Source organism: Kogia breviceps, chromosome 1, assembly GCF_026419965.1.
Source record: "Kogia breviceps isolate mKogBre1 chromosome 1, mKogBre1 haplotype 1, whole genome shotgun sequence".
Taxonomy (NCBI): Eukaryota; Metazoa; Chordata; class Mammalia; order Artiodactyla; family Physeteridae; genus Kogia; species Kogia breviceps.
Genome location: NC_081310.1, coordinates 169204998 through 169219895, shown reverse-complemented (window position 1 = coordinate 169219895; position 14898 = coordinate 169204998). Strand labels below are relative to the sequence as shown.

The window sequence follows — 14898 nt, the reverse complement described above, 5'->3', positions numbered from 1 at the left end:
TTTGCAAACTCAAGAGTAATCATTTAAAAAAGTAAAAAAGGAAATATAACTGATATGCTAAGAAAGGAGAAAAAGTGGAATCATATAAAATAGTTAAAACCACAAAAGGCAGAAAAAGAGTGGAAGACAAAAATAGGAACAAATTACAAAGGCAAAAAAATAGAAAACTGTAACGATTATGGTAGATATTTATCCAACTATATCAATAATCATTTTAGATGTCAATGGTCTAAATAAACTAGTTAAAAGAAAGAGATTCTCAAACTGGATCAAAAAACAAGACCCAACTCCTCTATGTTGTTTATAAGAAACCCACTTTAAATATAAAGACACACATAGATTAAAAGTAAAGGGATGGAGAAAGATACGCCATGCTAACACTAATCAAAGGAAAGTGGGAGTAGCTGTATTAATTTCAGACAGAGAAGATTTCAGAGTAAGGAAAGTTATCACAGATAAAGAGGGGCATTACATGATATAAAGGTCAAATATCTAAGAAGACATGTCAGTCCTTACTGTGTATGCACCTAACAACAGAGTATCAAAATACAGGAGGCAAAAATGGATAGAACTGCAAGGAGAAACAGGTGAATCCACTATTACAGTTGGACACTTCAACATCCCTCTATCAGAAATGGACAGATTCAGCAGGCAGTAAGGACACTGTTAAACTCAACAGCATCATCAATAAACTGGATATAATTGATATTAGAGGCTACTTCACCCAACAACAGCAGAACACACATTCTTCTCAAGCTCACATGGAACATACACCAAGATGGACCACATTCTGGGCCATAAAACACACCTTAACAAATTTAAAAGAGCAGAAATCATATAATATGTCTGTTCTTAGACCACAATGGAATAAAACCAGAAATCAGTAACAGAAAGATAAGTGAAAAATCCCTAAATACTTGGAGCTTAAACAACACATTTCTATTTATTTATTTATTTATTTTTTGGGTGGTACATGGGCCTCTCACTGCTGTGGCCTCTCCCTTTGCGGAGCACAGGCTCCGGACGCACAGGCTCAGCGGCCACGGCTCACGGGCCTAGCTGCTCCGCGGCATGTGGGATCTTCCCGGACCGGGGCACGAACCCGTGTCCCCTGCATCCGCAGGCGGATTCTCAACCACTGTGCCACCAGGGAAGCCCAACAACACATTTCTAAATAACACAAAGGTCAAAGAAGAAATCTCAAGAGAAATTTAAAAATATTTTGAACTAAATGAAAATGAAACTATAACTTATCAAAATTTGTGGGATACAGCCAAAGCAGTGAATAGAGGGAAATTTATAGCACTGAATGCATATGCTATAAAAGAAGAAAGATATAAAGTCAATAATCTAAGCTTCCACTTCAGGAAATTAGAAAAAGAAGAGCAAATTAAATCCAAAGTAAGCATAAGAAAAGAAATAATAAAAATTAGAGCACAAATCAATGAAATTGAAAACAGGAAGTCAACAGAGAAAAATCAAGGAAACCAAAAGCTGCTTCCTTGAAAAGATCAGTAAAATTGATGAGCCTTTAGACATGCTAATAAGAAAAAAGAGAGATGGCACACATTACTAATATCAGACATGAAAGAGATGGATCACTACAGGTCCCCGGTCATTAAAAGGGTAATATAAGGAATATTATGAATAATTCTATGCTGACAAATTTGATAATCTAGATGAAATGGACCAATTTGGTGAAAGACACAATCTACCAAAACTCACACAAAAAGAAAAAGACAATCTGAATAGACCTATTTATTAAAGAAACTGAATCAGTAATTAATCAACTTCCAAAATAGAAAGCATCTGGCTCAGATGGATTCACTAGAATTCTACCAAACATTTAAAAATGCATTTTACCAATTCTCTCTAATCCCTTTCAGAAAACAGAAGCAGAGGGCTTCCCTGGTGGCGCAGTGGTTGAGAGTCTCCCTGCCGATGCAGGGGACATGGGTTTGTGCCCTGGTCTGGGAAAATCCCACATGCTGCGGAGCGGCTGGGCCCATGAACCATGGCCGCTAAGTCTGCGCATCTGGAGCCTGTGCTCCGCAAAGGGAGAGGCCACAACAGTGAGAAGCCTGCGTACCGCAAAAAAAAAAAAAAGAAAAAGAAAACAGAAGCAGAGAAAATACTTCTTAACTCTTTTTATGAGGTCAGCATTACCCTAATACCAAAACCAGACAATGACTTCACAAGAAAAGAAAATTACAGACCAATATCTCTTATGAAGATACATGCAAAAATCCTTAACAAAATACGAGCAAATTGAATTCAACAATATATAAAAAGAATTATACACTACAACCAAATGGAGTTTTAACCCAGGTATGTAAAACTGATTCAACATTTGAAAATCAACGTAATCCGTCACATCAACAAACTAAAGAAATATCACATGATATCAATAGATGCAGAAAAAAACATTTGACAGAATCAAAGACCCATTCATGATGGAAACTCTCAGCAAACTAGGAAGAGAGGGAAACTTCCTCAACTTCATAAATAACATCAACAAAAACCCTACAGCTAACATCATACTTAATGGTGAGAAACTAGAAGCTTTCCCACTAAGATCAGGAACAAGGTAAGGATGTTCCCTCTTACCATGAGTTTTCCACATGGTACTAGAAGTCCTAACTAATGTAATAAGATAAGAAAAGGAAATGAAAGGTGTACAGTTTGGGAAAGAAGAAATAAAACTCCCTTTATCTGTAGAAGACATGATTGTCTATGTAGAGAATGCAAAAGCATTGACAAAAAAAAAATCCCTGGAACTAATAATCAGTTATAGCAAGACTGCAGAATATAAGGTTAATACACGAAAGTCAATCATTTCATATATAACAGCAATGAATAGGTGGAATTTGAAATTAAAAACAATACCATTTACCTTAGCACCTTTGAAAATAAAATGCTTAGCTATAAATCTAACAAAATACGTACAAGATTTATATGAAGAAAACTACAAAACTACAAAACTGATAAACGAAATCAAGAAAGAAGTAAATAAATGGAGAGATATCCCCATGTTCATGGATAAGAAAATACTGTCAAGATGTCCATTCTTCCCAACCTGATCTATAGATTCAAGGCAATCCCAATCAAAATCCCAGCAAGTTATTTTGTGGCTATCAACAAACTGATTCTAATGTTTATATGGAGAGGGAAAAACCCTGAAGAGCCAACACAATATTGAAGGGAAAGAACAAAGTTGGAGGACTGACATTACCCAACTTCAAGACAGTACGGTATTGGTAAAAGAACAGACAAATCAATGGAACAGAATAGAGAGCCCAAAAATAGTCCCACACAAATACAGTCAACTGATCTTTGACAAAGGAGCAAAGGTAATACAATGGAGTAAAGACAGTCTTTTCAACAAATGGTACTGAAACAACTGGATAGCCACATGCAAAAAAAGGAACCTAGACATAGACTTTACACCCCTCACAAAAAATAAGTCAAGATAGATCACAGACCTAAATGTAAAATTCAAAACTATAAAACTCCTAGAAGATAATATAGGAGAAAACCAAGATGACCTTGGGTATGCCAATGACTTCAGATATAACACCAAAGGCAGGATCCATGAAAGAAATAATTGATAGGATGGACTCATTAAAATTAAAACCTTCTGCTCTGTGAAAGCCAATGTCAAGAGAGTGAGAAGACAAGATACAGACTGGGAGAAATTATTTGCAAAAGACAGATCTGATAAAGGACTGTTATCCAAATACACAAAGAACTCTTAAAACTCAGCAATAAGAAAACAAACAACCTGATTAAAATATGTGCCAAAGTTGTTAATAGACACCTCACCAAAGAAGATACACAACTGGAAAATAAGTATATGAAAAGATGCTCTACTCTACATGTCATTAGAGATATGCAAATTAAAACAACAGTGAAATACTACTATACACCTATTAGAATGGCCCAAATCCAGAACACTGACACCACCAAATGCTAGTGAGAATGTGGAGCAACAAATGAATGCTCATTCACTGCTGGTTGGAATGTAAAATGATACAGCCACTATGAAGACAGTTTGACAATTTCTTACATAACCAAATATACTCTTACTATGTGATCCAGAAATCGCATTCCTTGGTATTTACCCAAAGGAAGTGAAAATTTACATCCACACTAAAACCTGCACATGAATGTTTATAGCAGCGTAATTCATAGTTGCCAAAACTTGGAAACAACCAAGATGTCCTCCAGTAGGTGAACGGATAAATAAACTATTGGTATAGCCAGACAATGATGGTATGTTGTTATTCTGCACTAAAAAAAAAACCAAAACAAAACTATCAGGGCATGAAAAGGCACAGAGGAAATTTAAATGTATATAATAAGTGAAAAGGCCAATCTGAAAAGACTACATACTGAATGATTTCAACTTTATGACATTCTGGAAAAGGCAAAATTATAAAGACAGTAAAAAGGTCAGTGGTTGCCACAGATTAGTGGGGAGGAAAGAATGAATAGGCAGAGCACAAAGGATTTTTAGGGCAGTTAAATTATTTTGTAGGAGCCTATCATGGTGTATACCTGTCATTATATATTTGTCAAAATCCATAGAAAGTATAACACCAAGAGAGAACTCTAAGGTAAACTATGGACCTTGGGTGATAATGATGTGTCAGTGCAGGTTCATCAGTTGAAACAAACATACCGCTCTGGTGGGGGATGTTGGTAATGGAGAAGGCCGTGCATGTGTGGGAGCAGGGGGTATACGGGAAAGCTCTGTACCTCCTGTACTTAAAAAAAAACAGTCTAGTAAAAAGTTCAGAAAACAAAAAAGAGTTCTTCACAGCAGATGCAAACATCCAAGAGTGGGTAAGCAGAGTGTACATCCTTCCTAAATATATGTGACCAAATTCCTAAATGTATGTAAAATCCCTTTATGCAGAGTATTTTGCAGGACTGGCTTTCTACCAAATACCCTTTGGAAAATGCCACTAGAGTAATAAATGATGACACTTTTACAAGCAAAATGCCAGGAACAAGAAACTCAATTCAAAGTTTAGAGGACAGAATTGAGGAAAGCTTGAAGAAAGTTGGGCAAAAAGACAAAGAGAATAGGAATAAGAATAAAGAGGGTCAAGAATATAGAGGATGACTTCAGGAGGTTCAACATCTAATTAACATGTATGCCAGGAACAGTGACTAGAGAAAAAATAGGAGAAAATCATTGATGAATTTAAGAAAGTTTCAAGAAATCAAATAATGGAATAGGCACACTATGTGTCCACATGGTAGGTAAAAATACATCCTAGGTGGAATTTCAGAATAATGGGGATGAAGAGAAGCTTCAAAGGGAATAAACAGGTTTCACACAAAACTAAAGATATAAATTTAAGAAAGATTACATGGGAAAATAAAGATGTGGGAAGGAGAAAACTGGGGATAACACAAAAGAGAGGTGAAGAGGTTGTCAATGAACTCAGAAGGCTCCAGGAGAGATTTCTTTTAGAGTTTGAAATGGATAGAATATAAAACGTGCTTAAACATAAAGAAAGATGTATATGGCAGTAAGAGAGCTTAAGGTTGACTTAATAAGTATATACCAAAATAAACACATAAAGAAATCAAGATTTACTCTAAAACAAAATTTTATACAATAAAGGAAAAGTAATCATAGTACTCTACGGTTCAATTGAGAATAGCCTATAACAAGTTACAATACAAATTAATGAATTTCAATCTAATCACAGTTACAATATCATAGTATTAAGATAGGGAAGTATGTATGGGTGGGTAACGGGCAAGGAGATGAAGAGTTAAATCCTGGGTTGCCAAAAAAAAAAAAAAAAAAGAAAAGGAAGAGTTAAAGTGTGTTGTCAGTTGAAAATGTCTCAAGCTAAAAAAAAAAAAAAAAGCAATATAAACATTCCACTTACATATATGTAGATAAATAAAAGAATCAGCTAAATTAAAAGTGATTGCCTTTGGTGGGAAGTAAATGACAGGGGCATAGAGGGGACTGTTCGTCTTGTTTTTGTAATAATTCTTGTAGGCCTATTGTTCCTTTAAACTATTAGCATATATGTACTCTGATCAAAATAACTCTTAAAAAGTGTTGTGCAGTTAAAAATAACCGGAAAGGTTGGTAATAAAGGATATAGTGTAGCACACAGCTTTCAATCTATGATAGCTTTAAAAAAAATTAATTAATTGTTGACTGCATTGGGTCTTTGTGGCTGCACATGGGCTTTCTCTAGTTGCGGTGAGCGGGGGCTACTCTTCATTGAAGTGCAAGGGCTTCTTACTGCAGTGGCTTTTCTTGTTGCGGAGCATGGGCTCTAGGCGCGCATGCTCAGTAGTTGTGGCTCATGGGCTCTAGAGCGCAGGCTCAGTAGTTGTGGCACACGGGATTAGCTGCTCTGTGGCATGTGGGATCTTCCCGGACCAGGGCTCGAACCCATGTCCCCTGCCTTGGCAGGCAGATTCTTAACCACTGCGCCACCAGGGAAGTCCCTATAATAGCTTTTATTGTTAACATTTGAAGGGTCATAAAGGTAACTTGGACTAATGGTATCATTGTATAGGTGGAAACTGAGGCTCAGAAAAGGAAGTGACATCAAGGTCACACAGAAAGAGCAAAGGTCCAGTTGGGATGGTGAAACAGTGATCAGTCAAGACTGCAATAGCCTGGCCAAGAACAGGAAACAGGGATACAAAGTCAAGTTGCCACTTTTCCTAGGCTATGAGATTCAGACCAAGGGAGGGATTGCCAGCTTCGTGACTGCCAGAAGAGATGGTCTACATCATTTAAACCGAATAGTGAGGCACAGTTATGAAGCTCCCACTGCTATGAATCTTCTAGGTTTTGTTAAAAAGGCATCCAGGCACCTAAGAGATATTTAGAAGGATATGGAGTAAACCAAGCAGGTATACAGGCATCTAGGGGGCATGTCATGAGGCTGGAAAATGTAATCAGTATCTTCACCAAGGTGTTCATCTGTCTTTACTTCCTCATCCATGGAGCTTAGGGGCAAAGCTCCTAAGCTTTATTCACTAATCTAATGACACTTTTGGACTAAGCAAACCCAGCAACTAGCTGGGGCTAGATGCATAAGATACATTTGGAGAAATCACATGATAGTACCCTGACTAGAGCTGGACATAAATGCCACCTGCAGGCTCTGTTGTTTTCCAAAGGTTATTTGGGGAGGAAACTATGGCTGGCCTTCCCTTCAAGTGCTAACATTCTAGGATTTGGATGGAGACAAATTCAACTCCTAAGAAAAAGACTACCCTAACTTCCATGGGGATCACTCCAATTGCTTAGACTTCCCTAAGAAGATGGAGTATCTGCAGAGTAACAAAAGTAAGGTTTCACATATGTATCTTAATTTATTCTTTTTTTTTTTGTGGTAGGCGGGCCTGTCACTGTTGTGGCCTCTCCCTTTGCGGAGCACAGGCTCCAGACGCGCAGGCTCAGCGGCCATGGCTCATGGGCCCAGCTGCTCCGCAGCATGTGGGATCTTCCCGGACCGGGGCACGAACCCGTGTCCCCTGCATCGGCAGGCGGACTCGCAACCACCACGCCACCAGGGAAGCCCTGTATCTTAATTTAGACATAAAAAATGAGTATTGTTCTTTTTAGTTACCCCACAGTGAGGCTGTAGATCTATGCTTATCTATTCTAAAGGGGTAGCTCTTTTAGAGTTACCTCCATATATAGTTTACGAAATGGGAACAGATACGCACAACCCAGGTGGTACGCGCCCACTTTAGCTACCAGATTTTGCTTTGAATCAAACATGCACTGAAATACTTTCACAGCACCAAGATCTGCCACCATCAATGACGTTAAAAAAAAACAGAGCAGTGTCATACATATATGAGTGGTGGCAGAATTATTATAGTGCTGGAAGGGTTCTGGAAGGGATCACTAAAGAGGGAGCACCCCAAACTGGAAAGGATGGGTATAATTACAAACTGGGCCAGGGAGCTCCTGGTGCTGGCCCCATGTCCACCCCACCCCCATGCCCCAGATCCCCACCACTGAGTTCACAGAACATCTACCCAAGTTTCTTTGATTGTTCTGACAGAATGGAGGTTTCTCTGAAGTTATTTCAAAGATAAAAAATTTTTTTTTAAGATTCTGTTTAGATTTATGAGTGGATAGGGGGCTAATTATTGGTGCAGTAAAAGAGAAAGCATAGACACTGGGGCCTGGGGCTTGTTGCAGCTAATACTGTGATCTGCTCTTACCTGTGGGGGCCTGCATGGCTGAGCTGGGGATGGTGGCAGCATCTTGGGGTACAGTGCTGGTATCCGGTTCAGGGGTGCTGGTTGTTGGTGAGGTGGGTGGTGGGTTCAGCAAAGTCCGAGGTTTCCTCTGTCAAAATGGATGGGGAAAAGTTTCTACCCGTGATAGGTAACTTGTCTTCTCATTCATTTTTCTTAGTACTTAATTCACCCATGAAACTGAAATACATTTGTGGATGGGACTGTTTTAATCTTTTTTCTTTTTTACAGTTGATATATAGTTAATTTACAATGTTGTGTTAGTTTCTGGTATATAGCAAAGTGATTCAGTTATATATTTATATATATGTATTCTTTTTCAGTTTCTTTTCCATTACAGGTTATTACAAGATATTGAATATAGTTCCCTGTGCTTTACAGTAGGACCTTGTTGTTTACCTATCTTATATATAGTAGTGTGTATCTGGTAATCTCAAGCTCCTAATTTACCTCTCCCTGCACTTCACCCTTTGGTAACCATAAGTTTGTTTTCTATGTCTGTGCGTCTGTTTCCTAAAAGTGTTACAAATAAGTTCATTTGCAACACTTTTTCAGATTCCACCTATAAGTGATATCATATGATATATATATTTTCCACACAGCATCTTGCCCAAAGCTGCAAATACAGTAGATGTTTAATAAATATGTATAAGATTCTGGGCTTCTGTATAGCCACAGCTTAATTCATTATCTTTTCTACTGTATTCAATATTATCATCTGAAGTCCAGGTTCTTTATTAGTTAGACAGAGAAAAGAAAAAAAAGGAAAAAAAATGCTGTGGCTTAAGTCTACTTTGACATTAGTTTGTTTCCCTCTGTTGAAAAATGGAAATGTCCCTTCCCCTAACTCCACAAACTACTTTCCCCTGCCTACCTCTTCAGCTTATTACTTGTCATTTCTTATCTTAAACCTTATACTCCAGTAATATCTAACTATAGTAGTTCTCTCAAAACCTGCGGTTTTACCTGGTCCTTGCCTTTACAATAATAAATCATCCCTTTTGCCTGGAATACCCTTTCTTTCTTTTTTTTTTTTTTAAACCTTATAAATATCTGTTAATCCAGGAAGCTTTTCTGGATAAGCTTTACTGTCTCCTTTGTGCTATTTCTGTACTTTGTATTGTTGCATTTATCACAGTGTATTGTCAATATATATTTACATACTGGTGTCCCCTATTAGCCTGGCGCTCTTTGGGGGTCTGATTCTGTTTACCATTCCTACGTGGTACTTGGCATATGATAAGTGTCAATAAATGTCTTTCAATGAAGCATACAGTATAGAATACCAATAATGGGGGAAGTAATAAAAATGATTTGAGAAGAATCTAGTATCTCCTCTATGCTCGTCCAGGCAGTCTCTGGGGCAGAGGGATCTCAGAAGGCTTTTTCCAAGAAACAGTTTTCTAAAAGCTTTTCTGAATGCAAGGAAAACATAACCATTTCTGAGATCCAGAAATCCCTTCTTACTGAATGTCACATGTAGGGTCCACTCTGGGAGCTGTATAAACCTGACTGACTTCTAGGATGGCTCTGCTTGTGAAAGCAGTCATGCAAACTCTTACAGAACATTCAAAGCACAAACAGGATATGGATGTTTCCTCTCATTTTTTGATATTGCCACAAGTAAAAATCCAAATAAGCAATGAGTCAGGGAAGAAAGGAAATACCAGTTCAACTTCATTGAGTTGGTGGTAGGACTTCATGGGGTCCCTGAAGAAACAAACCTGGTGAGTTAGGTTCCCAAATATTGTAGAAAAAAGCAGAAAGATGTAAAGCTTTATTACTATTTGAGATAGGTGCATTTACATGTATTATATCTATTCATATATTAACGCAACTCCATTTTACTGGTGAGAAAACTGGGACTCATAACCTTACTCAAAGCTTTCCCAAAGTCACACAGGTGGTAACAACTGGAGATGAGACATAAATCTAAGTTTGTCTGGCTTCAAAGCCTATGCTCTTGTCACAAGACCACTCTGCTTCAAAAATGAACATGAGGGTTATATCATGGGTTAAGTAAAGGCATATACACTTACAGGAGTAGGCAAAAGGACAGGAAAGGGAATTAGGGAGTCAAATGCCATGCCATAAAGTACAGTATTAGATGAGAATTACTGCTATCAAGAGGACTGGAAAGAAAGAGGACTTTGGCAGCTATGTGTAGGACTTCCTGAGACAGCAGAGCTGAGGCAATCAGAGAATCACAGTTCTTAGGTTTTGAAGGATCTTAAAGGTTACTTAATCCAACTATCCATCTAACACTTCTACTTTCCACTCCTTGAAAACATCCCTCCCAGTAGTCATCTGGTACCTGATGAAATACCTCTAGTGATGGGAGATCACTACTTGCATTCTGAAATAGATTTCACTGTTCCTCTTATGTTGAGACAAAGCCTGTCTGCTTGAGTTTTTGCTCACTGGTTCTGGTTCTGTCTTTGGAACCTCAGAGACAAGTTTTCTCCATTTTTAATCTGTCAAGGTGCCTTCACATCATCAAAAGCATGACTTCCCTGGCCTTGGAATCTTTAGAGCCTTCAGCCTCTCCTCCACAACATGAGAATGAGAAGACCGTAATGGAGACAAAAATGAACCCGTGGGTTTGGGGTTAGTGGTAATAGATCAGGAGCACTGTGTGTTACATAGAAGGATTAGGATGCGACATCAAGAATTCAAAACCAATAAATAAGAGATAATCTCAATTGGAACATCATCACTAAAATCCATCCATCCATCCATGCATGCATGCATACATACATCCATCTTGCATATACTGAACATTTCCCAAGAGACTGGGATATAGGGCATTGCAGAAGAAAAAGAGAAAAAAAGACTAGATTCCTGACCTTGAAGAGCTTATATTCGAGAAGGACTGAGGTCAGCTGGAGCTAATAAACAAAACAAACCCAACCAACCAACCAAACCTAGGGAGGAACTTATGAAATTGGAATGGAATGCCTAGGGAGAACTGGGTATCATTTCTACACTGGAACTCAGGTAGTCTAGTTTGGGAGGGAGTTGCAGAGAAATTCCCTGATAGTTAAGAAGTGAGTGGAGAAAGAAGATGATGCCAAAGGAAGCCCTAGAGAAGCAGCTGAATAAGTTTCATATCAATGGTTTCCCTAGGGAAGATACGCATGGAGAACTGGTCATGACTAAAAGGTGATCCTTTCAGTAACAGTGCTCAGTGAAGCTCGACCCAGCAGTCTTTTCCTACACCAGAGGTAAGCGTTAACCTCCCGCAGGAAATGTGAGAGAGTGAATATGTGGTAGGGCAGCAGTGACCTTAGAACTAGAAGATCTGGAGACCCATCTCTGTAGCCTTTGCCATTTATTAGCTATGTGACCATAGGGAAGTCATTTCACATCTTTAAGTCTCAATTTACTTGACTATTTAATAACATTAACACTACTCATCTCCAAGGGTTTTGTGAAGATCATGTGATATATAGTGGTGTCAGGTACAGAGCCTGATACTTAGTAAATATTCAATAATTTTCTTTCTTTCTTCTTCTTCTTCTTCTTTTTTTTTTTTTTTAAGAAGGTACAGGGACAGAAAAATAAATACATTTACAGAGTCCGTTTTCTCTTTCTGTTCACATACCTGGGCATCCACTCTGGGTAGGTTAAAAACAATTAGGAGCAGGGTCTTCCATCTATGGAAGATATTAGACCAGAATTCCCATGAATGTAACTTTCAAAGTAAAAATTTGTTTCTTATTCATACTATCTTATCTCTAACATTACCAACTCCCAAGGTAAGTAGCTAAAGTAGGGATGACAATAAAGGAGATTCTGCTTAAAAGCATACGCAAGGTGGAGAATAGGGCTAGACACATCCCTTTCTAAGATGGATGGATATGGATGAGTTACCCCTTTATAACCATTTATCCCTTGCTGGCAAACCCACATTTTTACCTACCTTACTGCCAGGTTTGGGACCCCTCTTCTTTGGGAATTTCAAAGGTTCAGCTGACTTGGATGGGGTAGAGATGGGATGGGGAATTAGGGGCTTGGGTGTCCGGCCCCGCTTCTTTCCTGGTTTACGCCCCCTCTGCCCTGGTTGATGCTCCAAGGCAGTTTTGGTGTTGCTGTGGATGCTGGGCTTCTCAGTGTTCGCTTCGGATGCAGGATAGGGATTCTTTGGAATGACAACTGCAAGAAAAAGACTCATTCTAACACCCCCTCTTCCCACTTGCATTCCCATCCCAGCCAGAGGGAAAAAAAGACTTGCTACTTCTGCTTGGATAGTTTTATCCCAGGAAGCTAGTTTCTTGGCATCTGACCTAAATGTTAGAAAATCTCAGAGGAGAATTGAATTTTGATAGGCCAGAATTGGAAGTTTTAATTATTTCTAGCAGATGCAGAAAAAATTAAACTGTTCTCCCCAAGGAATCTAGTTAAAGCATATAAACACAGGCTCAGAGATGGAATGCATCTTACCTACAATCTCCTCCTGCTAAGAATGAAGATCTGAGGCTCAGAAGAGGAAATGATGCCTTCCCTAGGTTACACAGTGAGTTGGATAAGGACTTACGTTTTGAAACTGGGTCCTGACAACCAAATCAGGGATTTTCTATATCAATCTACTTAAAGTTTCAGTGTGATTATTGCAGTGAGGAGTAGTGAAACACATGGAAATATATACATCTGATAGCATATTTCCTTACCTTAAAAATCTTTGCTTCATATTACCTTTAAGGTAAAGTCCAAATTCTTTATTCTGATATCCAAAGACTTTTGTGACTCTGCCCCTGCCTTGCTCTCCAGTTATGTCTGGTGTCATTTCCTATCACCCGCCCCCATGTTCTAGCTTCTCTGTTTTCTGAACACCAATTTATTCATATATGTTGAGTTCTCTATTCTTCCTGGTCAGACAAACATCAGTACTCAGTTTTCAACACTCAGCTCCAGGGCCACCTCCTTACTGAGGCCTTGTCTGACTATGTCCCAACTCCATCAGTACTCCACTTACTCCAAAATATTCTGTAGACACCTATGTTAGAGTACTTTCAGTTTTACTCCAATCATTCTTCTTCTCCTTAATTGAGAATTTTTCATGGTAAGGGGTATCTAATTCATTCCACAAAGTTATTAAGCACTTACTACAGGCTATGCACTAATCTAAGCACTGGGATAGAACAGTGAACATAACAGACATAGTTTCCACTCTCATGGAGCTTACCTCCTAGTCGGGGGAGACAGAAAATAGGCAAATAAGTATACAGTATAATGTTAGGTAAGTGCTATGATTAAAACTAAAGCAAGGTTAGGAGACAGAGGAGTAAGGAAAGTCCTCTTTGAGGAGGTGACATTTGCACAGAGCTCCCAAATGAAATAAAGGCAAAGCCTTATGAAGATCTGAGGAAGATCCAAGTAGAGGGTATACAACAAGTGCAAAGACTCTGAGATGGAAACATGTTAATGTGTTTGAGAAATGGAAAGGAGGTCAGTATAGCTGGAATTGAGTGAGTGAAGGGGAGAGTGGTGGGAGATAAGGTTAGAAAGGGAGTAGCAATAAGATTGTGTGGGATTTTATAGACCAAGAAAATGAATCCAAACTTATTTTAAGTCTAAAGGGAAGCCACTGGAGGGTTTTGAGCAGGGTGTGACTGGGTGTACCTAAAAGGAACACTCTGGCTGTTCTGGGAGGGGACAAGAATAGAACTAGGGAGACAAGTTAATAAACTAATTACAGTGGGTAGGTAGAAGATGGTATTTCTTGTGCTTTCAGGTAGGATGTAATAGATCATGACAGTGTAACATTGCTGATGCAACAACTAGAAAAAGTCAGATAAATTATTTTTAAAAGACATTGCATTGTTGTAAAAATCATGAGGATTAGATGAACTGGAATTCCAGACCTGGGTGGAGAGGGTTCCTGAAGTAGCTGACACTGTTTTCTTTCCTGAGGACATCTGCCAAATTTGGGCATGAATTGACAGTCAGGCTTGGCCTGTGCAGAGGAGCTCCACTGGAGGAAAGAAAAATCAGAGAGGCTCCGTGACAGATTGGAACTTGAGGAGTTCCATTTGTGTGGCCAGTTTTTCCCAAGTGACCTTTGCTGAGTTCTGAGCCTGCACATTGGAGCTGCAAAGCTAGGCTGAGAGCTTCTAAAAAGGCAGAGTGAAAACTGCTATAATCTTGTGATTTCAGGAGACAAGGTTCCACTAGAAGGAGGAGGTCTACCTCTAGCACAGCTGATCTCCTCTTCAAGATAAATGCCCTATTTTGAAACTGTAAGGACTGAAAGGTCAAAGAACCAAGCCCCAAACCTCTCAAGGGTAGGACACACTCTTGCAGTTTTTCAGGACTATGAAGATGAAGATCCATTAGGTTCTCAGTCGAGAGCCCAAGAGGGCCCAGGTGCAAGGAACAGGGATATGAACCATAGGTACAATTCAGATCTGAACGAGCTCAATCCATGATTAGACTGAGGGGATCAGGCCCTTATCCTATTAGCCTAAAGGAAAGAGGAAAGGAAGAATTCTTTCTGATGGAAAATATTAGCTGCAGTCTCAACAGTTCTTTTTTTTTTTTTTGCGGTACGCGGGCCTCTCACTGCTGTGGCCTCTCCCGTTGCGGAGCACAGGCTCCGGACGCGCAGGCGCAGCCGCCACGGCTCACGGGCCC

General features: G+C 39.1%; 1 protein-coding gene across 37 annotated transcripts in view; it reads right to left on the bottom strand.

Annotated features, from left to right (window-relative positions):
- SCMH1 (Scm polycomb group protein homolog 1) overlaps nucleotides 1-14898 on the bottom strand; it is a 199497-nt gene that overhangs the window by 38085 nt on the left and 146514 nt on the right. For 36 of the 37 annotated variants that reach the window (XM_067010154.1, XM_067010169.1, XM_067010250.1 and 33 more), the window contains 2 exons: nucleotides 12188-12420; nucleotides 8230-8356 (listed from right to left, as the gene is read on the bottom strand). The exons of the other annotated variant lie outside the window; for it this stretch is intronic. In XM_067010154.1, the coding sequence (XP_066866255.1) occupies nucleotides 8230-8356; nucleotides 12188-12420 (360 nt within the window). The remainder of the gene's footprint in view (nucleotides 1-8229; nucleotides 8357-12187; nucleotides 12421-14898) is intronic. 37 annotated transcript variants of the gene reach the window in all.